The sequence below is a fragment of the Camelina sativa genome, chromosome 8 (genome assembly GCF_030686135.1).
Source record: "Camelina sativa cultivar CO46 ecotype springtype chromosome 8, ASM3068613v1".
In the NCBI taxonomy this organism is placed as follows: Eukaryota; Viridiplantae; Streptophyta; class Magnoliopsida; order Brassicales; family Brassicaceae; genus Camelina; species Camelina sativa.
Genome location: NC_141887.1, coordinates 1,625,544 through 1,647,867, shown reverse-complemented (window position 1 = coordinate 1,647,867; position 22,324 = coordinate 1,625,544). Strand labels below are relative to the sequence as shown.

General features: G+C 35.5%; 4 protein-coding genes across 6 annotated transcripts; 1 reads left to right on the top strand and 3 right to left on the bottom strand.

The window, feature by feature from the left end:
* Positions 1-718: 718 nt before the first annotated feature.
* Positions 719-3,672, bottom strand: LOC104705581 (ethylene-responsive transcription factor ERF113). The gene is made up of 2 exons (XM_010421607.3): positions 3,051-3,672; positions 719-1,436 (listed from the first exon to the last, which is right to left on the bottom strand). Exons 1-2 carry the CDS (start codon positions 3,142-3,144, stop codon positions 892-894), a joined length of 639 nt encoding a protein of 212 aa, XP_010419909.1. The 5' UTR covers positions 3,145-3,672; the 3' UTR covers positions 719-891.
* Positions 3,673-4,927: 1,255 nt separating this feature from the next.
* LOC104705580 (4-substituted benzoates-glutamate ligase GH3.12) lies at positions 4,928-9,013 on the bottom strand. 2 transcript variants are annotated; one of them, XM_010421604.3, is made up of 5 exons: positions 8,653-9,013; positions 6,816-7,148; positions 6,620-6,721; positions 5,757-6,532; positions 4,928-5,650 (listed from the first exon to the last, which is right to left on the bottom strand). In XM_010421604.3, the coding sequence occupies exons 2-5, from the start codon at positions 7,097-7,099 to the stop codon at positions 5,088-5,090; spliced, it is 1,725 nt and encodes a 574-aa protein (XP_010419906.2). In that variant the 5' UTR covers positions 7,100-7,148; positions 8,653-9,013; the 3' UTR covers positions 4,928-5,087. The 2 variants fall into 2 exon arrangements, with proteins under 2 accessions (XP_010419906.2, XP_010419907.2); XM_010421605.3 differs by having other exon boundaries at positions 6,816-7,109; positions 8,653-8,896.
* A 733-nt stretch (positions 9,014-9,746) lies between these two features.
* LOC104705579 (uncharacterized) lies at positions 9,747-12,100 on the bottom strand. The gene is made up of 2 exons (XM_010421603.3): positions 11,598-12,100; positions 9,747-11,318 (listed from the first exon to the last, which is right to left on the bottom strand). Exons 1-2 carry the CDS (start codon positions 11,973-11,975, stop codon positions 10,482-10,484), a joined length of 1,215 nt encoding a protein of 404 aa, XP_010419905.1. The 5' UTR covers positions 11,976-12,100; the 3' UTR covers positions 9,747-10,481.
* Positions 12,101-15,299: 3,199 nt separating this feature from the next.
* LOC104705578 (ADP-ribosylation factor GTPase-activating protein AGD3) lies at positions 15,300-22,162 on the top strand. 2 transcript variants are annotated; one of them, XM_010421602.3, is made up of 19 exons: positions 15,300-15,984; positions 16,615-16,691; positions 16,796-16,896; positions 17,148-17,218; positions 17,414-17,476; positions 17,915-17,959; positions 18,389-18,454; positions 18,530-18,577; positions 18,692-18,787; positions 18,867-18,908; positions 19,047-19,262; positions 19,334-19,465; positions 19,588-19,818; positions 19,925-20,011; positions 20,100-20,435; positions 20,623-20,768; positions 20,878-20,962; positions 21,108-21,577; positions 21,666-22,162. In XM_010421602.3, exons 1-19 carry the CDS (start codon positions 15,940-15,942, stop codon positions 21,796-21,798), a joined length of 2,490 nt encoding a protein of 829 aa, XP_010419904.2. In that variant the 5' UTR covers positions 15,300-15,939; the 3' UTR covers positions 21,799-22,162. The 2 variants fall into 2 exon arrangements, 1 of the variants encoding a protein (XP_010419904.2); XR_015563923.1 differs by having other exon boundaries at positions 15,342-15,984; positions 19,920-20,011.
* The last annotated feature ends 162 nt before the right edge of the window (positions 22,163-22,324 follow it).

Genomic DNA, 22,324 nt, shown 5'->3' with positions numbered 1-22,324 from the left:
TCCTAGACGCCAAGCTCTAAAAGTCTGGTAATATCTCGTGTACCGGTGTTTAATTTAGAACCTTCAAGCTCCTATAAGTTTAATATTAAGAAAATAATTGCACGTGAAAAAAGAAAACTCTAACAAAAAAACATTTAAGTATCGTCTGCGTCGTCTATGCGAACTACTTAGTGTGGGGAGATCTATATCGAGAGGGACCACGACTAAACCTCGAGGAAAATTCCTCTTTTGTCTTTTTGTAATTCAATTTGCTTTTCTCTTAGTTTATGCTTTGACGGAATAATCTTATCACCCAAATTTGGTTAATGATTTTACTCATATATAGATGGAAAAAATATTTAAGCATGGATACTGCATTATAGTAATCTTGTTCCTATTTCATGTTATATTACTTTTACTACATGTAAACAAGTTGTTACGATGCATTTACACGTTAATTTCTGTTTCAGTAAATCAGGATAGTGGCATATTAGGTACTTATGATTACTAGATATTTAGAGTTGTCTTGTTAAAACCATGTTATTATCTATAACTTTTCTTGATCAATAATCCAAACCTCTTTCCTTCTTTCAAACACCAACTTATATAAAGATTAGGAGTTTTATCTATATGTGTATTGCATGCAGTTCATGTTCATTGAGGTTATTGATGATACACCTTTACGACCGACAGATCAGAGTACGTAACATGTCAATAACGAAATAAAAACAAATATAACTTCAGCAAATCCAAATTTTACCAACAATAACGAAATAAAAACAAAATGTTATACATGCCTCTCGTTCATTTATATTTCGGTGCAACGAAGGTTGCGAAAATAAAAACAAATTAAACGAAGATGGTAGCGACTTATAATCTTGATTCGATCGACCGATAATATATAAAATTAGATTATTCTCTTGGATAGTTATAATAATGGTAACCATAGCTCTTCTCTTCTTCCTCCCGCTGCTGCTGCTGCTGCTGCTGTTGTTGTTGTTGCTGCGTCTGTTGGGAGGAAGAAGAAGATGAAGATTGCGTTGAGAAAGGCTGACTAAAGAGACTTGACGTGTAGTACGATAAATCAACTTCATTGTTACTCGTGAGCAATTGAGCGTACTGAAGTATGTCTTGGTTATAAGTCATTGGCCACGAAGTAGTAGTAGAAGATGGATCAGCAGGCTGAGGAGGAGGTGAGTTCATTGATTCACTACCTCCTCTTGGGGCATGAGTAATGGTTGTGGTGGTAGGGCCTTGTACTCGTTCAGGGAAGTTTAGTTTAGCCTTGGTGCCTTTGAATTTGAGGGCGGCTCGATCGTAGGCTAAAGCAGCTTCCTCTGCCGTCTCGAAAGTCCCAAGCCAGACACGGGCTGCTTTCTTTGGATCTCGGATTTCGGCCGCCCATTTGCCCCATGGTCGCTGCCTTACGCCTCTATAGTGTCTTCTTCTTGGTTGATCTTGCAGAACATGACATAAGAATAAAATTAATTACATATTGCATGTGCAATCTACATGCATGAGAAGAATTATATGACGTGTGTGATTATAACGATTAGTTTTAGCAAAGAATAATTGAAGAGAATATTAATTAGTTTAGTACTATTTATGACTTCAAAGAAACATAAAAATGAACGATCTAATTAACTAAAGATGATGCCTACAATAATACTTAAACGCATCAACTATGTGATTTCATGGTCCGAACTTTCCACAATATATCATATACTATTCCTCTCAAAAGATTACATTTTTAGATGGAATTAAATATACGGGTGACCAGTCCTGCAATCCAAGTATATCTTGGATTACTAGACATTTGTACTGAACCAAAATCATACAAATTATACAAAGCTTGAATCATACACTCGAGTTGAGTAATTGATTCAATAACCAGCGTAATTTTCTTCGTTTTTCTTGTCAAACAAGCGAAAGTCAAACAGCTACATAATGACACTAAAATCCACAAAAGTAAACTAAAACTAATCAAATTATGATCCATTCTCACAAGGAATCGTCATCAATTCAAAATGTTTCCCAATTTTATGTTTTTACCGTATTTAGAAAGACTAACTGGATATTTGTTTCTATATATGATTATTTTTCGGGTGTCCTTTTTTGTGTGTTCAAGAATGACATATATAAATCTAACTTAGCATTCAAATAACAAAATTTGATTTTGTGATTATCACTAAATAAAAGTATAAACTAAGACTTGATTTTTGATTTAAGACTTTGCGCCTGAGTCGTTTGACATTTTGGCTTCTAAGTTATAAGTAAAGCACCGAAAAAACGAGTTAATCATGTTGAAATACCTCAAAATACTGATAAAAAAGACAACCATAAAGTTGACAGAGAATGATATCTAAGACAACTAATTTACAGAGGAACATGCGTGGTCAAAATTACTCTATCTAGTTAGGTAAGAAGAAGAAATATGTAGGTTATATTCCCTCCGTTTCAAAATATAGAATGTTTTAACTAAATCACGCAGATTAAGAAGTCTTTACTTTTAAAGAGTTCAACCAATCAGAAACAATATTGCATAATATAAAATACTAAACTAATCTAAAAGTTGCATAGAAACTTGAAAACATACTATATTATGAAACAAAAAACTTCTCTAAAAACAACTTATATTTTGAAACGGAGCAAGTATATATGTTTGCGAGGGTTAAGGTTAATAAAATATATCTAACTTGTACTTTGAAAAGAAAAAAAGATCTAGTAGATGTATTAAAAGAAAAGGATAGACACGTAGTATCCTGATCGGTGGTTCAACTCAAAAAACAGAAGGAAAGTTCTTTACGGAAAGTAAATTAAATGACAGATGCATTGAACTTGAGGTACTTCAACTCGAACCTAACCTATACAAATTCCTTTTTTCCCCCAAAATTTAACTATTAACTAAGAGAATCAATAAAGGGTTGTTAATAGTAAGTCTTTAGTTAGTTAACTTATTATATAACCAAGTTACATCAGCTAGCTAACAAAAAAAAAAAAAAGACTTAGCTGTTAATTCTTAGAGACAGATGATCAAATTCAAAGCTATATGTATAGTATTACTTAATTACCTTGGTCTTGTTGAAGTTGATCCGATTTATCAAGCTCTTGTTTGACCTGCGGGTCTGTCGGGTTCTCGATGGCACGGCTTAGAGCGGAGACCATGGCGGTGACATCAGTCTCGTTCCAGGACGGATTATCATCCGCCGCCGCCGATGTTTCCGGTGGAACCGGTCCCTTTCCATACCTCCGATCCACTTTTACAACAAATGATGAATTCACACGTATATGTAAACACACAGACACAAACACACAAACAAAAAGAACTGCTAGCACGGGTGTCTATATATATGTACAATAGACTTTGAAAGGAACTAAGTTGTAGGAGAGGGAATCTTGGGAGTGACTAGGACATGGAGCTTTGGCTAGGTGATGAACAAGTAACTGGGAGGATGTAAGGATTTTTTTTTTACTTAAGGCTGATGTGATATTATGAGGAAAGAAGAGGTGACAAAAGGGTTTTATAAAGAGAAGGATCTACAAGAAAAGTTGATATAATATATAATGGTGCGGAGTGGGACCGTTCTTTGAGTTCATAGTTCTCTACTTCTCTTTTTCTTTTTCTCAATCTTTTTTTTTTTGGGAGCTTATTAGCTTCGCATGTTTTGGCAAGCAGTGTTATGCACAAATTAGGAATGAGTGCGGATCCAACATTCTGATCTTTCTTCTTTTTCTTTTTAGAAAAAAACAAATATAAATAATTGCAACTGTTTTATTGTCATTGATATTTTTTTATTTGTATTCGTTTCAATATTTTAATTGGTTATTGAATACCATATATTATATCTATATATATATATCCATTAAAATTTTGAAATTTTGATCGTATATTTGATTTGTTATGCTCAAATTAAAAAAAAAATCACACAATATTAATAGAATATGTATGCCTCAAATACGGAAATTATGCTACAAAATAGGATTTGGAAAACGGATGTGTTATTGTTATGGACCTTATGGTACCAAGTGAAAGACTAGACAATGATCAAACTTGTGATTTATTTATTTTGCTTTACATATATAATTATGCACAAAATCAATTGATACATCTATTACCTAAGTGGAAATTAGGATATGGAGACATGAAAATATAAGAATTTTGGAAATGGTTAGGTTGAAGGTGGCCGAGGTCAGGAAGAAGAAGTTCATGATCTTTACGATATCACATGGATCTTTAGGTCTCCGCATGCGATACTTGAAACTTGTTTGGTATCAATGTTAATTAGTTGCATTTGCTCATGTCATGTCATAGCTAAGTTTTTGAAAAAAATGTCTCGGAGCTTCAAGTTTACAGAGATTCTCGGAGCTTCAGATTTTCACCCGTTTTAAATTGATTTAAGATAGTAACTGGCCCACCATTATGCATTTGTGTCCTTGCTATAGCTTCACCGATGGAGTGAAAAAAACCGAACCAATTTAAACCATATTTTTCAAATCAAACCGAAATCAAACAAAACTGATCAAATGTGTAACTGAACCAAACCAAACTGAATAATCCAATATTTGATTATAGATTAGATTATCATATGATAAACATATTATATTAAATAAATAATTACTTATATATTTAGTTGTTTAACCGGAAACAAAATAACTAAACCGAATTACATCAAAACCAAAACAAAACCAAATTACAAATGGTTAAATTGGTTTTCGTTTCTATGAAAGCGATTTTTATCGAAAAAAAAAAAACGAACCGAAACAAAACAAAACCGGATTGTCCCCCTAGTTATTTTGGTAGTCATGGATTCATGGGCTCAGGTGGGTGAAGTGGAATGAAGGGTTTGGTTTCATCTCAAAGCTTTATCAATTTTCCAAGTCCATTAAAGTTTCCATCTCAAAGTTTACTTACAAACTAAACCATTTCCAACTTCGGTCCAGAGGCAGATTTAATAAAATGCTCTGTTTCTATTTTAGTTTCCATCTTAAAGAAGAAAATTAAACAAGGACTTAATCAAAATATATATTTAGACAAACTAGTACACATCAAATTTATTGAAACCACAACAAATCACTTGAACCTATATATATAATCCAAGGAAGAACAATCAAGTACTGAAGAATTTGGCTACCACACATGTCTCCAATACTTGTAAGGCTTTCCCTGACTTAATGCATCTGGGAGTCTTGTATTGACCGGTGGAAGAACCTTGTGAGATGAAGAAGTCCATGAGAGAATCAAACGTTCCTTGACGCACCACTCTTATCTCCAGAGGTCCGACCGATCCGTCTCTGAACCTACATCTCTTGTAAACATTATCAAGCGACTCCTCCATTACCATACAACACTTGGAGAGCGCCTCTTCGTCGAGCTCAAGCTGTGTATTCTTCATCTTCTCGTCTCCCTCTTTGGCCTTTACTTCCAAGTAAACCACGTAGTGACCAGGAAATGTCGAGGTGTCAGCATAACTGGTGAAGTCTTCTAGAATGAGACCTGATGACTCGAGTACTAGCTTTGCTTGACCCACAGCCTTAAACAGATCTTCTTCATTAGTTTTATCGGAGTCGATGCTTAAGACCACGTTCTCTCTTCTTACAAACTTAAACTCAGGTGCATTGTTGTAGAAACCAGTCACCAATACAATATCTCCCACTCTCATCCTATACAATCCTGAACAAGAAATGAAAACATATTCACAAACATTAGTAAAAACCATGTAAAAAAAACATATTCACAAGCATCTTATTGAAGTCATGATCGATTTTTTTAAGCTCACCAGCGAAATTTGTGACCACGGGTTCATAAGTGCATCCAAGTTTCACATCTTTAAGGTCGACGACATCGTTGTTGTCCCCATCCGTAGGTATGAATTCAAAGTAAGACATGTTGGGCATGAAAGCGTAAGAAACATCTTCAGGTTTGCACAGAGGATCTAGATTGATCCCGAATGTAGTCTCCGAGGAACCGTAGGTTGTTGAAACGAGAGGCAAGTCGTCACAATAGTAGTTCAACGTTGGAACGTACTGTCCCATTGAACCCGTAACAACGGTTTCAATAAATTTGATGTTTGGCCAGAGTCTTTTGACTATACCTTCCCAAGACTGGTTGCATATTTCTTCAATTGCGTCTGCTAATTCAGGACGTGGCCCTCCAAGGACCAAAGACACAGAGCTTTGACAACCCAAGTCTGTGACCCAGTTGCTGAGATGACCTGATCGGATGTTTGAACACAATTCCTCCCAAGAATTCTCAAGAACCTTGATTGCTCGTACCATGACTGAAGCAAAGATGGAACCCGTTCTCACAACCTCGTCTCTTTGGACTAAGCCACAGAGCAAATGGCAGTAGAGACTTTCGGTGTTGTTAGGGCACAAGATGACTTCATCAGGGCTCGTGTAAGAGTAATACCAGTTAGATGGCCGGTTTTTGAAGTAGTCGCTCTTGAAATAGCTGCTGGTTGCGACTCGAGCAGGCAAGCCAGAAGGAGTCATGATTTCTTGTTTAGTGAAGAGAAACATCATCCCTTTTCCTTCCTCCACACCTTTCACATGCCTAAACAGAGCAAGAAGAGATTTATCATCATCGGTCTGATCCAATTAAAAATCGTCAAACAATATAAGAAAAACATGTTACACTTACTTGGTTATTACTTGACTACGAAGATCGTAGATAAATGTCAAATTGTCCAAGTACTTATTGTTCCATGGCATCATCTTTTGTGCTCCTCCTGAAGTTCCCGAACTACAAAACATTACACGTCAATTAAGCATGTAGCTGTTTTAGGGAATAAAAAAAAAATACTATATATAGATTATATATATATATATATATGTACCTTAGCAAGAAACCGGTGATAGGTCGGGCCGATATAAGATCGGATGACTCTCCATTAACGATACGGTCGAGATAAGGCTTAATATCTTCATAGGTCACGATCGGTACGTTTTTCTTGAAGAGCTCTTTGTCGAACTTCTCGGGGAGAAAACGTTGGAGATACTCTGTATTTGTGTTGGGTGTGATTATCTCTTCTAACAAGTTGTCTTGTATTTGCTTCACGTTCCAAGTTAAATTCTTCAGCGTCATCTCAAATTCTTCGTTGGTGTTGGAGATTGGCTTCATCTTTAGTTCTCTTTAGTTGATATGGAATCAGAGAGTGGACACTTAGTTTCTATATATAGCAAGAAAAAAACCTAATTAATTAAACGGATTTGGCAGTTCGTGAGTCTCGGTCAATATTTAAGTGATATTTAATAACTGTCGAGAAGTCTCGACCGAGTAACACAATATGATATGCTTTAGTTGATTATTCCGATTATTATACAATTCTGACCTTAGCGTGTGAATGGTGTCATTTGTTTGTATTACAAGTTTCCAACTAGTTGGAGAGTTTTTTACCAAAAAAAAAAAAAAACTAGTTGGAGTACATAAATACACGTGTTATATGTATATGAGAAGAGTATACAGGAACATTAGGCATGTGAGATGAAATTATTTTGTTTAACTAAGATTCATGGAAAATGTATTTTCGTGGAAATTTTCGTTTTGTGGAAAATGTACTGTCGTGGGTTTCCAAAGACTTCATGTGTAGTTTGTGTGAGACTTAAACGGCAATCTTGTCATCTAAGGACCCATGGAAATATGTTATATGTTGATTCATGGAAAATTAGTTTAACAAACTCATGGGGACTCTCAGATACATTTTGATATTATTATGTGCACTACTGTCAAATGTGTGACTTGTCAGAGTGGTACTAGTGATACCAATCTTAAGTTTCTAGAATATAAATGTGATGACATATATATTATATACCGCTGTTTTAATATTTTTCACGTTTTCATAATTTCATTTTTTTTTTAGACATTCACATCATAATCAAAATTTCATTTTTATAAAGAGTGACTCTGCTAACGGATTACGTATATAACGTGTAAAAACGAAACACGATTAGTCTTAGAACTATCATTTAGGTGATTTGATTTTATTGTTTTTGTGTCAGTTTTTTTTTTTTTGTTTTGTGCAACGTGTTTTTGTATCAGTTGCGTACTAAGCTTTCCTTCCACATTTGAAACTTTAAAATCCATTGAGGAAAACTCTGATAAAATTGAAAGTTGTGTATTATATGGGTGGTAACATAGTTTTATAAGTATAACTTTTGGTGAATAATACAGGATGGTAAATGTACCATATTGTCGATTATTCAGGAGTCAACAATTCAGCTATTTTTTCTTTTTCTTTTTGTTGGTATCTGTCTATCTGATTCAATAAAGTCAGGAAAACGCGAGGAAATTAAGGAGAAACTCTCAATGAAATTCTAGCACTTACAAATTCTGCTAAAAAAATTTGCGCAAGAAAAAAAAAATTCATACACAAAGACTCTTCACTGTGAGTCATTTACTCAAAAACAAAAAAAACAACATACACGAAGACCACAGAGAGTCAAATATAAAATAATAAATTTAGTTGTCACTTGTGTGAGTCGTTATGATCGAAGACTAGAAATTGCAAACGAAGTTTCAATATCATATTACATAAACAATGAACTCGTTTCAAATATGTACCGGTTTGGTAACCATATCTATTTTGGAATAAGAATAGTTTCGTTAATGCAGTAAAGTTAACAGATAATGAGAAAAAAGACCACGAATTGAACAGCAAGAGACTTCAAACTCACCTGCGACAGAGTCTCGTATCTTCTTCTCTCCAGATAGATCCACTCAATTACAATGGATTCATTTTCTATTGGAAATTTTGTGAAACTAAACCAAAAACCAAAACAAAAATATAAAGATCAATAAGAGACCATAGCACAGGCAGTACGATCCAGTGGTATCACTGATGTTATTAAATGGTTGTCGTGTAACCTCCAATCGTAGTCTTATCCTACCCAACGGTACCATGTGTTTTTTTCTTCAACTAAACCAAACATTGTTAATTCATCTTAAATGAATACAACTGCCGTAAAAGGAAAAAACCAAATTTATTCTCTTGTAATCTCTTCCGTTCTTAACTTTTTTTTAGAAAAATCTTTATATAAGAGAATCCTAAAATGTTAATTTATATTTATATATTAATAATTTATTAATTTAACTATAAAAATATTCGGTTTGTTTGAAAATTGAAACATTAGTATTTGATAGATTTCTGAGGAATTTTTTTATTTATATAAACCTCTTAAGCAAATTTTATTAAATGGCAGCATTTATGTGTTGCTTCTAGTTGCACTGAAATTTCTGAACGGATCCAAGATAAAAACACAACGGTTTGAGGTTGACCTTCCAACTAAGACTTCAATTTTTGTGGAACCGTGTGGTCCTTGGAGTGATATTACCCAGAAATTTTCTGGAATATGAAAACGATATTCCAAGTAAAACCTTAGCGTTGAACGTCGTTTCCTAATTTAAAGCAAAACGTCAAACAACAATTTTGATTTAAAGAAAACAAAACGTCCAAGTCGTCTCCATCTTCATCTGACTTTTAAATGCACACCAAGTCGGATTTTTGGTGTGTCCTTCCTTCCAAAACACACGTATCTTTCATAAATGTCAAATTAGAGTAAAATGTAACATCTTATACATGCATCCGTACGCAGAAATGAAGAGGCCATGGTTAAAAGAGTTATCCATGATATATGTGTATATGTGGTACTGAGTCATCCATGTTCACATAATAACGTCAAAAGAGTTTATGAAAGTCGTTCAAGGCTCAACAACAGTATTATTGTGTCCGCCCCTCCCATTTTTCCTCTGTTTTCGTAATACAAACATATAGGCTGATAGGCATATCATTTAAAACCAACCAGAAATATTCAGACCAGTCTATCTTCGGATTAACAAACACTGTAATAACGACTGGGACTTTTGATCAAACCATAAGCTGAAACCCCGTAAAAACAGAATCCCGAACTGAAGGAACAATAAGCCAATGCTCAACTAACGAGAGCTTTGCTTGCAATATCTTTAAAGCAAACAAATGGAACCCATGGGGTTTTTAATCTAAAGTTGAACTAAATCGAAAGAAAACAAGAAGACGTTACCTTCTTTCAAAGCATCAACAGACTTTTACCTGCTCATTAAGTTCCACAAATTCACAAATCTTTATTTCCCCTGCCTCACGAAAAGGAGGCTCTCTCCATGATCAAGCAGTCTTCCTCATCCACAAGTAGATTACAGTTTTCGTGCTCAAAACCACCCTGGAATCTACCCAGAAACGATTCACCAGGGTTGAAACCAAACATCTTTCTCTGGTCAAGATAGCTTCCAAGAAATTGAGGTAGCTTTAGAATCTCTTCTGCGTGTTCTATCTACCACTCTCAAAGGCAAACTGTTTCTTACTATGTTACCATACTTTTGCTGTATATAGTCTCTAATTTGGGTAAAAAAGAAGTCTAGGAAATAAAAATTTATTACATGTGCTGCTAAAAGATGCTACATGTTTGTATCTCATGGACACCAACTTCATCTCCCTCCAGCGTTTTCAACCAACTTGTTCGTGGAAAATCGATCAGACAACTGTTTCATCTACACTTGGCTTGGCACGATATTGACGACCTTTCTTTTGGAAACTGGTGGAGCTATCTATTTCTCCTATTTCAGTAACCCCACTCTCTAATTCTCCTATTTCAGTAACCCCATCTTCTGTTGCACTTGGACTCTCATCTTTTGCTAACTCTCCAGCTACAGTAGGCTTTGCCTCACTACAGTTATTACCGTCTTCTCTTACGTCCTTGGTCTTCTTCTGTGGAATAAAGGACACCTTCTTGAATGATTCTGAATCTGAAGTTTCTAATCCTTCTACAGACTTGGGAATGTCCATGTACTCTCCTGTTGGGGACTTATCATTCAATTCACAAGATGGATCAAAGGTGTAACGGGTGTACTTGGAAGGATTTAGCAGGTAATCCGGTACCCTAGCACCATTTTTACTTTGATGAGACATGCTTTTTGAGGAGGTAGTAGAAGTATCTTCAGGCTTCTTTAATGTTTCTTCAAATACAACATCAAACCTGACTCGCTTGCCTGTCCTTGCTTCTGAATCTGAAGTATCCTCCTTCCTTTTGAGTATAGGTTTTGGTGGCACAGCTTTAGATGACTCTCCTCCTGAGTGAGGCTCTTTGCTTTCCGAGGGTTGTTTGGTAACAAAAGCTTTAAGTTTATTGGCCTCGATTTCGTCTTCCTTGAGCCTAATTTGTGCAGCAACATAGTTAGCACGAGGATCCCGAGTCCAGCCAATTCCTCTCCCGTTTCTCAACTTCTGTGCCGAAAGAGAATCTTTCATAGACAAACCTTCAACGTCATCCTCTTTCCCTAGTGCCACTTTATCATACTCATCTTCCTCTGCCTACGCAAAGAAGCATAATACATAGAAACTATCAATGAAGCGACAACTACTGCCTACAAACAAGCCATATATAGGTTAAAGATTCAGGTACAAATACTCCCAAAGTCACACACCAATATATATGTATTTATAGTAAAATTCAAAGCTCTTTCAAACTCAGAATTCTCATACGAATCTACCAAAACCACAAGAGAAGGACCAACAACAAACAATGTTCCCCTAAATTTTAACTAGCGAAGCAATGAGAAACAACGGTTAAGAGACCAAAATTGATATTACCTCATCGTCGAGAGTGCGGTCAAGGCCCATGGAGGCTCTGATACTCCAGTCACCATCAAAATCCTCGCCGCCATCAATATCTTTGAGATCATCCTCCGAAAGCTTCCGAGAGGAGGTCCTCTGCTGTCTCAAAATCTCGTCGAACGATGACGCACAAGGAATCTCGTCCCTATCGTACGAATCTCGATTCCACTCCCGTTTCTCAACTTCTGTGCCGGAGACACTCCACACCGACCCGGATTGCTGCTGCCGCGACGGCGGAGCAGAAGATGTAGTAGAAAACTTGGAAGAAGAAGGACGAAAGAAGGCGAGGGATCCGAAGCTCTTCGCAACGCGAGATTGGAAATCCTCGTCGGCTGATCCAGAAGACGACGCCATTGGGAAGAAGCAAATTAGAAATTGGAAAAAAAAAACACACACACAAAATCGATTGGGCGAGAGTTATGGAAGAAGAAGAAGAAGAAGGAAGGAAGGAAAGCACACCGCCTTGCCTGTGATACTTTTTAAATGAAAGGAAATTTAAATGGGCATTTTTATTAATTGGGCCTGGTGTAACTAAATTTCCTACAAGTTGGCCCATTATCGGCCTAGTTCAGTCACTTAATTATTTAAACACTATATCTTTTTTTGGTAATGATTTAGACACTATATCTTTTTATTATATATAAAATTTGGTTCTTAACTCACCAGATCACGTGTTACTTTTAACGACCAGAAATTAAAGTTAAAAAATTTACCAGATCGTAACACGTGACAGTTTTATCAATTAAATATTCAAGTTAGTAACTCATCAGATCGTGACACGTATCAGTTTTAACGATCAGAAATCACATATCAAAGTTAGTAACACATCAGATAGTGACACATGTCAATTTTAACGTTCAGAAATCACGGCTTTCAAGATTAGATGATGACATAAGATAACTATAATCTTATTATATCAAAAAAACTTTGTTAATCCTAAAGGAAAAGGAACACCCCATTATATAAGCAAATAGATGATGACATATTTTTGACCAAACAAAATAATTTCGATTACTTTTGTTTTTCTTGGTTAAATTTTCTTCTTTGTTTTTTATTAACCTTTTGTTTGACACATCATTGTTTTTGAACAAGTCATGAAGGCAATTTGTTTGTTGTCTAATCGAAGCAACTATATATAAAGATTCCTAGATATTACCACGTATTTTCGTCATCGTTTCTTTGAATTTTGTTTCGTTTCTTAATTTCATAATGCATACTACGCAATCTTTGACTTTGAAGTGTTAACAAATTTTTTTATGAATAATAACTTAGGTTTTTGATATTAACAAATTACTAACGGTGTTATTATTATTTCTATTAATTTGCAAGACAAGAAGCATAAAAAAAAGATGAATACACAAATGCAAGATAATAACAGAGATTATATAACACTAGATCAACTAAACAGAAATCATTATTATCGTCAAACGATAGTACGTCTTACAAAAAAGCGGGAAACAAGAAAATATACATAAAATTATTAATTCTAAAAAATGTAAATATTCACTTCTATATAACACACAAATCATCTCATATTATTCATCTAACAAAATAATTTATTCAAAAATATTGCTTTCAACTTTGTTCTATTGGTTAAACTTTTTTAATGGGAAGACAAATTTCCTTATTTTTTTAAACCAAAATATACTCCTACTTTCTACTTTTTCGATTTGGAATAGGTAAGATTAATATGTTGATAAAAAAAAATGGAAGATTAATATATGCATCTTCTTTTTCTAATACTGTATTTTAAAATTTCTTGTAGTAGTTTAAGATTGTTTTATTTAATTTATATTTTCATCTATAAATTACTTGAGATTCATATATTACCGTGCTTATAATTTTCAATTATTTCATTAATTATGTCAAATTAGTTTACTTCTAATTTCTCAACCTTGATTGGTTGGTCATAAACCTTTTTTTTTTTGTGCAAACATAATTGTTATCATTCGTTCAATCTCAAAAGGAGATAAAGAGGAGAATGTCATCAACCTTATAGTTGGATAAAAATCAAACACAAGCCTACAACAAACATAGATAGATTGAAAAAACATAAATCGTTCTTGATAGATCCATAGGAGCTTGGAGACAGAGGCTACATCATCATGTGTCAAAGAAACTTCTATGAAATACATTGGAAAATTTAATATTAGTTACTATCAAAAGATTTTGTGACGTTGTAAAAAGGTCTTTAGTTTCATTGGTTGCTGGATCAAGCCACTTTAAGATAGCTAAAAGACGTGAACATGTTTTCTCCACACATGAGGAGGACATAGTCGAGGTTCTCTCTATGGTGGAAGAGGTTGGACGCAAGGTTATTTCCCCAAGGGAGGAAGGTGGGGGAGGTTGGACGCAAGGTTATCTCGCATAGGGAGGAAGGCGGAGCGAAGGTTCTCTCCATGGTGCAAGAGGTTGGACGCAAGGTTCTCTCCATAGGAGAAGAGGACAGAACCGAGGTTTTCTCCATAGTTAGTTATACACAATTATGATATAATTTATTTTTTATTCAAAATTTTTTGAGCCAACAATTTTAGTGATTAAGGAAACTATGCAAAAGTGAAAGTAAAAAGACATATAATAGTTGGTTTAATTTGTTCATATAGACATTTTCTAGGTGGTGATAAATAATATATTTGTAACATACAGTATACCTAGATATAAAAAATACACTATAAATAGTAACATACATAAACTATTTGTATATAGATATAAATCATTGTATTATAGCAAAAAAATTATAAATAATGTATAATAAATTTTTCATATATTTTTATTAAATTTAATTTAATTTACAAAATTTAAATTCGCACAATGGATGGGTCCTAATCTAGTATACTTATATAGATCATGTTATTTTTACTACTACCTATTTTAAAGTCTATAATATTATATAATATTAAGGAAATGAAAGAGGCGACAGGCTAAAAAGGAAAAGAGAAATCTAAAAGTGATACTATTGTAGATCCATAGCATATAGATATGAAATCATTTGAGAGAGAAAACATACGAGAATATATGATAAGAAGAGAGACCAGATTAAATACTATAAATCAGAACAAAGTAGACAACACATGAACATATTGGAGTTTTACCGGATTAGTTTAAAAACAAGAATTAAAAACTACAGTTAGAACAAAATCTTAAAACATAGATATAACACGATCTTGGTTAGAGAATATAAATGAGTAATGATGAATGAATAAACAAATCTTGTACTACTAGCTCTGGACAAGAGTCAAGAGAGATGATGATATACATTGTTTAAACTAAAACAATGGGGGATTTTGAATCCAACAAAATACTATTAATTATCATATGCGACTGTAAAGTTTGAAAAATAAAAATAAATAAAAGTAATAAGATCATCGTGTCCATTTTTTTCTTCAAAATTTCACTTTTCTTTTTGCTTTACAATTTGTTTTGTTTTTGTTTCCACACACTAATAATAATAATAAAGAGTTTTAAATTTCATATAAAAATGTGAATATAAAAAAAAAAGAAGGAATCATTTATACCCCACTGACCTCTCTGTCTCTCCGGAACAAAAGGTAATGGAGAAGCAACCAGATAACGGGTCCCACACTCTTATTAAAACAACCCACTCAAGAGAGCCTCACGTACGTTACACGCGCATGTGGAGTTTCACTCTTGTCAATCGAACACGCGCAAAGAATGAGCGTGGAGAAAAGCGTCAAGTCCTTTTGTTTCTCTCAGATGACCACGACGACTGTTACAGAGAGAAAGCAAAGCACAGTCTCAGTCTCCCCCTCTCCTCACCTCTCTTTATAATTATTTTTTACACACTCTGCAAAACGGCGTCGTATCTTACCAACCTTTACACGATCTCCGGCGGTAACTAAAACGGCATAGTTTTTCGCCGTCTTTTTGTGGTTAAATTTTTTACGGTGTGAAGTTTTTTGCTTTCTCTTTTTTTTTTTTTTTTTTTTTTTTCTCTTCTCCCGAGACACTTCACCTAAAAATCACAAATCCCCCCCCTCTTTACTGTTTTCTCGATTTCGCGAGGAGAAAACAAAAAAAAAAACCAAACTCGAAATTTACACAAACACAAGGCTCGAGACTTTTTGTAAGATCATCGGGTTTTGTTTGGTTTCTTTGATATTTCGGGAAAGCTTTTGGAAGTAGAGGATCTCACGTTTTTTTTTTGTTTCTTCGTTTTATGGCCTCTGTGTGAGTAAAAAAAAAAGTGATGGGTCTTTAGCTTTTAGGTTTTTGGTTTTTAGTTTTTGTGTTTGTTTTTGTTTGTGGGATGTTAATTGCTGTTTGTTGTCGAAGAAGAAGAAGTTAGAATTTGCTCAAAATGCATTTCACCAAGCTTGATGACTCTCCCATGTTCCGCAAACAGGTTTGTTTCTTCTACTTATCTTTGCTTCGTTTCCTGTCTTTGTTTCTTGTCCTCATCTGTTCAGTCTTTTAGTGTGCTAGCTAGGTTCAATTTATGAACAGATACAATTTTTTTTGGATGTTTTATGTCTGGAATTTTCTAGTATTCACCGACATTTATACCCCCAAATTTAGTGTGGAAGGTTCAATTTATTTGTGTCACTGAGAAATTGGTTTGGCTTAATTATTTTGACTGGACTGCCTTATATTCGCGCTCTGCCTTGTTTTGCTGGTGAAATGTGAATTGACTTTATGATCCACTTCACATGTTTTGGTCTCTGACTCTTGGCAAGGCTGATACACTTGTGTCCACTTAGCTAGTACTCCCATGCTCACTTTTTTAGTCTGACATCTGCTATATATATATACTCTAATGGGCACAAGAGAAGGAGCAGAAGTTTTTTTCCAACTTAAATGTAAAGGAAGTAGTTCCTTTAGTGTAGCTCCAATCCGGTGTGCCTAAATCACTAAGTTTTGTTGGGTTGTCCATAGTTACATACAGTTTCTTTGACAAAGGATTGTGTCTTGATGTTCGCGTTATGTACTTTGCCTTCCAGCTATGTGCTTACATGAATATCTTTTTCTGAAACAGTTACAAAGCATGGAGGAGAGTGCAGAAATATTGCGGGAAAGAAGTCTCAAGTTTTACAAAGGATGCCGGAAATACACGTATGCTCCAAATTTAGAATTATAGCTCTACATTTCTTCTGGCTTAAAGAAACATGAGAACATATCTTTTAACAGAGACAGATTATCCTTTTTTCTTGTTACAGTGAAGGGCTAGGCGAGGCATATGATGGGGACATTGCTTTCGCAAGTGCACTTGAAACATTTGGTGGAGGCCATAATGATCCAATTAGTGTTGCTTTTGGAGGTATGACTGATCTCACATTGCCTATGGAAACTCGCAGTAGCATATCGTCTCTTTATCCCCATTCTTTTTGCCCCTACTTGTCATCTGAGATTTTGAAAAGAGTGAAATTGTTGTTCCTATTTTTGCTCTCTCCGCTCTCTTTTTGCTAGGATTGTTAGATTCACAGGTTATGGTGGGAATATTTTCAGTTAAGAATTGGAAAAGACTAGTTTCATCAACAGGTGCTGATAAACTCTAACTTAATGTGCCAGGACCTGTAATGACGAAATTTACAATTGCGCTGAGGGAAATTGGGACTTATAAAGAAGTTCTTCGGTCACAGGTATGTTAGTATTGTTACTGTTCACGCTCTCTCCATTTCTGATAACGCCTCTGTGGTATCAACGTAGGATAATTCTGTTATCCTTCAGCAAAAGTTGCCGCTATATAGATTCATTATCCTTAAGAAATTGTTATGTTTAGGTCAGATCAAGTCTTTTCAATTCAGGTTTCAATTTTGATGAATTCTCATTGTCAGGTGGAACATATACTGAATGACAGATTACTTCAATTTGCCAATATGGACTTGCATGAGGTTAAGGTACAAGATGTTTACTTTCTTCTTGGCAACATCTCTCTTTTTTTGTAGTTAAACTATGATGGCCATTAGTACCAACTAAAATATCTATGAAACAATGAAGGACATACATCCTGCCATGTATGAGTGGAAAAAATATGAAGACCTGCCAGGGCCCAGGAGGCATTTAATCTAATATGGATTATGTTTAATTTTTCTTGTTTGACTTTGGGATTTCTGCACTCCGGTAGTCAACCTTCCCCAAACAATATATATTTTAAAATAGTTTTTGAGGTTACTATTGTTGAGAAGGTCCAAGGAATTCGAAAGATATAATTAAGTTTCTTGAGTCTGCCTTTACATTGTGCTAGTCTAGATATATCTTTCTTCTATTTGTTCAAGTAAGATAGCTTGGCAAGGTTATATTTGGATATGGATCATGAGAGATCATTTTTGTCACAGGAAGCTCGGAAGCGCTTTGACAAGGCTAGCATTACCTACGATCAGGTATCCCTTTGTCAAGGGTTTTTCGTTTTTTTCCCTCCCACTCTGCTAACATGGTTTGCACTACAAAAAAAAGTTTGGAAAGACCAGAAATTCTCATCCCATTTTTTTTTCTAGACTAGATGTAATATCTGTTTGAAAAGTTTCAACAAAAAAATTGGGTTGAGCTCAATAATCATTTCTGAATCATTCCTCGTTAATGGAGGAAGGCTAGGCTAGGATAATGGAGGGAGGAATTTTATGTGTGTTGCTTTTGTAGGCTGTGTATAAATCTTCAAAACCTAGCTAGTTCTCATTCGTGTTACTTTTCTGAGCACTAACTGTTACTAAGTACTAAATTTGTAGCTTGGAAGTATAATGATATCTGTTTCGTAACAATTGGGTCCATGCTTATCTGGAGATTAACTAATTTAACTTCCTATTGTGCTTTAGGCCCGTGAGAAGTTTTTATCTTTGAGGAAAGGTACAAAAAGTGACGTTGCTGCTGCTTTAGAACAGGTATGGTGCATACTTTTGAGTACCATGTATAGTTTGTTTCCCTATGTTATAACTAACATATTTTGACACTAACAGGAACTTCACACTTCGAGGTCTATGTTTGAGCAAGCTCGGTTCAACCTTGTAAATTTCCTTCGTTTGATTTTGATTTTAATTTGCAAGTCATATACGTACTGTCACATCCATGTTATTGTTGAAGTAATCTTATATTTATTGGCTTCCCTAATTAATGATCAGGTGACTGCTCTTTCAAATGTTGAAGCTAAGAAAAGGTTTGAATTTTTGGAAGCTGTCAGCGGAACGATGGATGCTCATCTTCGGTATTTCAAACAGGTAAGTTTGTTATGCTTCTTCAGAATTGTAAAATAGTTTAAAAAGGTTTGTGTCAAAATCTGAATGTGGGTGCTTTCAGGGTTACGAATTACTGCATCAGATGGAACCATATATCAATCAGGTTGGTCTAAATTTGATTTTTATTTTCTTCAAGTAATAGATCCCTGAACATTTTGAGTTTATAATTATCTTTTAAGACTACGTATGAGTCTTCACCCTGAAAGCTGAGATAGTTACACCTTAATTCTTTTTTTTGCAGGTCTTGACCTATGCACAACAATCCAGAGAAAGATCAAATTATGAACAAGCAGCACTTAATGAAAAGATGCAGGAGTACAAAAGACAGGTTGATCGAGAGAGCAGGTGGGGTTCAAATGGTTCTAATGGATCACCGAATGGAGATGGCATTCAGGCGATAGGTCGAAGCTCTCACAAAATGATAGATGCCGTTATGCAATCTGCTGCAAGGGGGAAGGTATCAATGTCTTTTACACATGAATGCCATATCTTCCATAGAGTACTATTAACATTTCTTGGTGCTTTCAGGTGCAAACAATAAGGCAAGGTTATCTCTCTAAACGATCTTCAAATCTGAGAGGAGACTGGAAAAGACGGTTTTTTGTTCTTGACAGCCGGGGAATGCTGTATTATTACCGAAAACAGTGTAGCAAACCATCTGTGAGTTTTGTATTTATATTTATCTTTCATTATTTTTTGAAAAAAAGAAGCAGAATTATGCAAACGGTCTGTTGTTTGACTCATTTCTTTGCACACTCTGACTTGGATGATTTGATGTTTAGGGGTCTGGCAGCCAGCTTTCTGGACAGAGAAATAGCTCCGAGCTTGGGTCTGGACTTCTTAGTAGGTGGCTTTCTTCGAATAGTCATGGACATGGTGGTGTCCATGATGAGAAGTCTGTAGCTCGTCATACAGTGAACTTACTCACCTCAACGATTAAAGTCGACGCTGATCAATCAGATCTGAGGTTTTGTTTTAGGATCATTTCACCTACAAAAAACTACACGTTGCAGGTTTGACTCAAGAGTGTTTGTTACTGCCTTAAACCTTTTATTGTTTACATGTTTGCCTATATTTTTATAGTTTTCACTCAGTGTTTACTTATGTTTGTCAGTGCAGGCTGAGAGTGCACTCGATCAAATGGATTGGATAGAAAAGATTACAGGGGTTATTGCATCGCTACTTAGTTCTCAGGTCCCTGAACAGGTAAGTATAATCATTATTCCTTTGCCTGACCAGGCTCATAGTAAATCTCAATGCAATTTAGGTGATTGTCCTTAAAACTACATTTCAGCGTCTTCCTGGTAGTCCCATGGGAAGTGGTCACCATCGATCTGCTAGTGAAAGTAGCTCTTATGAAAGTTCTGAATATGATCATCCTACTACTGATGAATTTGCATGTGAGAGGAGCTTTTTAGGGTACCATGAAAGGCCGTCAAGAAATTTTCAGCCGCAACGGTCTATTAGAAAGGGTGAGAAGCCCATTGATGCGTTACGAAAGGTCTGTGGGAATGAGAAATGTGCGGATTGTGGAGCTCCAGAACCAGACTGGGCGTCTTTAAATCTTGGGGTTCTTGTCTGTATTGAATGTTCTGGTGTTCACCGTAATCTTGGTGTGCATATATCTAAGGTAAATCACCAAAACTCTTAATTGCTTGCAATATAACAACCAACTCATGGAAGGAAGCAAAGAAGTCCATTAGAATTTTAAAGGGACACTAGCCTTGATGTTCATTAGCAATACAGCATGTGACAGAATTTGAACTTTGGATGGCTCGACCTTCAGTTTGACATCATTCTATCGGGCAATTCTACAGGTTAGGTCTCTCACTCTCGACGTGAAAGTATGGGAGCCATCTGTTATAAGTTTGTTCCAAGCTCTTGGAAATACTTTCGCAAACACAGTTTGGGAGGAGTTACTTCATTCAAGGAGTGCCTTTCATGGTGACCCAGGCTTAACTGGGTAAAAACTCCATTTATGATTGAAAATTTTGCTTTCTTATTCAGAGTGATGGCAACTTTTGATCACATAGACATTACAGTTTTAAATTTACTTCATCAAATATGCGCAGGTCGGATAAATCCAGGGTCATGGTCACTGGAAAACCCAGCTATGCTGATATGATCTCTATCAAGGAGAAGTATATACAAGCTAAGGTTTTTAAGCTTCTACCCTATATTTGTTTCCTTATAGAGCGAGTGCATACTGTGATATATCACGGTGTTGTCTCTTTGTTTTGTCATATGCAATGTTCAGAACAGCTCATTCAAACTCTTTTATTTGTTTGTTTGTATTTCACAGTATGCAGAGAAGCTATTTGTTCGGAGATCGAGAGACTGTGATTTCCCGCAATCAATTGCACAACAAATGTGGGACGCAGTGTGTGGCAGTGATAAAAAGGCTGTTTATAGGCTAATTGTCAATGGTGACGCGGATGTGAATTTTGTGTATGACCAATCATCTTCCAGCTCTTCGTTAACACTTTCAAGAGTAATATTAGTACCAGAAAGGCCGAAGCGTGAAGATGTTCTACTCAGATTAAGGAATGAGTTACTGGATAGAAACTCGGGTAGCTCTTCAAATATTTCTCCAGAGGGAAGCGGATGTTCATCTCTGCTTCACTGTGCTTGCGAGAAGGCAGACATTGGGATGGTAGAGCTTTTGTTGCAATATGGTGCAAATGTAAACGCCAGAGATTCAAGTGGTCAAACGCCGTTGCACTGTTGTATTCTCAAAGGCAAAGCAGTAATAGCAAGATTGCTACTCACTAGGTGAGTTTGGTTCTTCTTCCCAAACATTTTCTCTGCCTAAATCGTTTGGAAATATTTGTCTTTACAACAAACTGGGTGAAATTTACAGGGGAGCAGACCCGGAAGCTATGAACGTAGAAGGCAAAACCGCTCTTGATATTGCTGCAGAGTCCAAGTTTACTGATCCAGAAGTCCTTGCTCTCCTTTCGGACACAAACGGATACAATCACAGACAGTGCTGAAAAAAAATAGACAGAGACTCATGAGCACAGAACTTACGGAGCTACGTTGCTTTCACGGTTTTAAGAGCCCATCACAACTTAAAGAACGGCTACAGCCTTAGACCCAAATTAAGTTATGTATTAAATGTTTTTTTGTGATGGATGGATATATGCTGCTGCATATTGGGAAATGATAGTGTATTGTGTTGTGTTGTGTCGTGTTGTGTGTATGTGGGACTATATAGCATCCTAAGTAGGTTTGTTATGTCATGCGTTGTAACTTGTAAGCAAAGTACTTGCGGTTTTGTTCACTTCTGGAGGAGGTGGTAACCATAAAATTATTCATTAGCTATCTAATTTGAATGGTTTGATTTTGGTTTTTGAATCTCTCTGTCCATACAAACAAAACTAAGATAATGACGCGTTAATGTCAATAACGCCAATTTTGGGCATCAGGAGTACATATTGGTCAACTTATTCCCATTGTATTCACACACTTTTTGAGATCTTTTGATAATAATAGTGAATTAGCCCTAGTTAAGCTTTT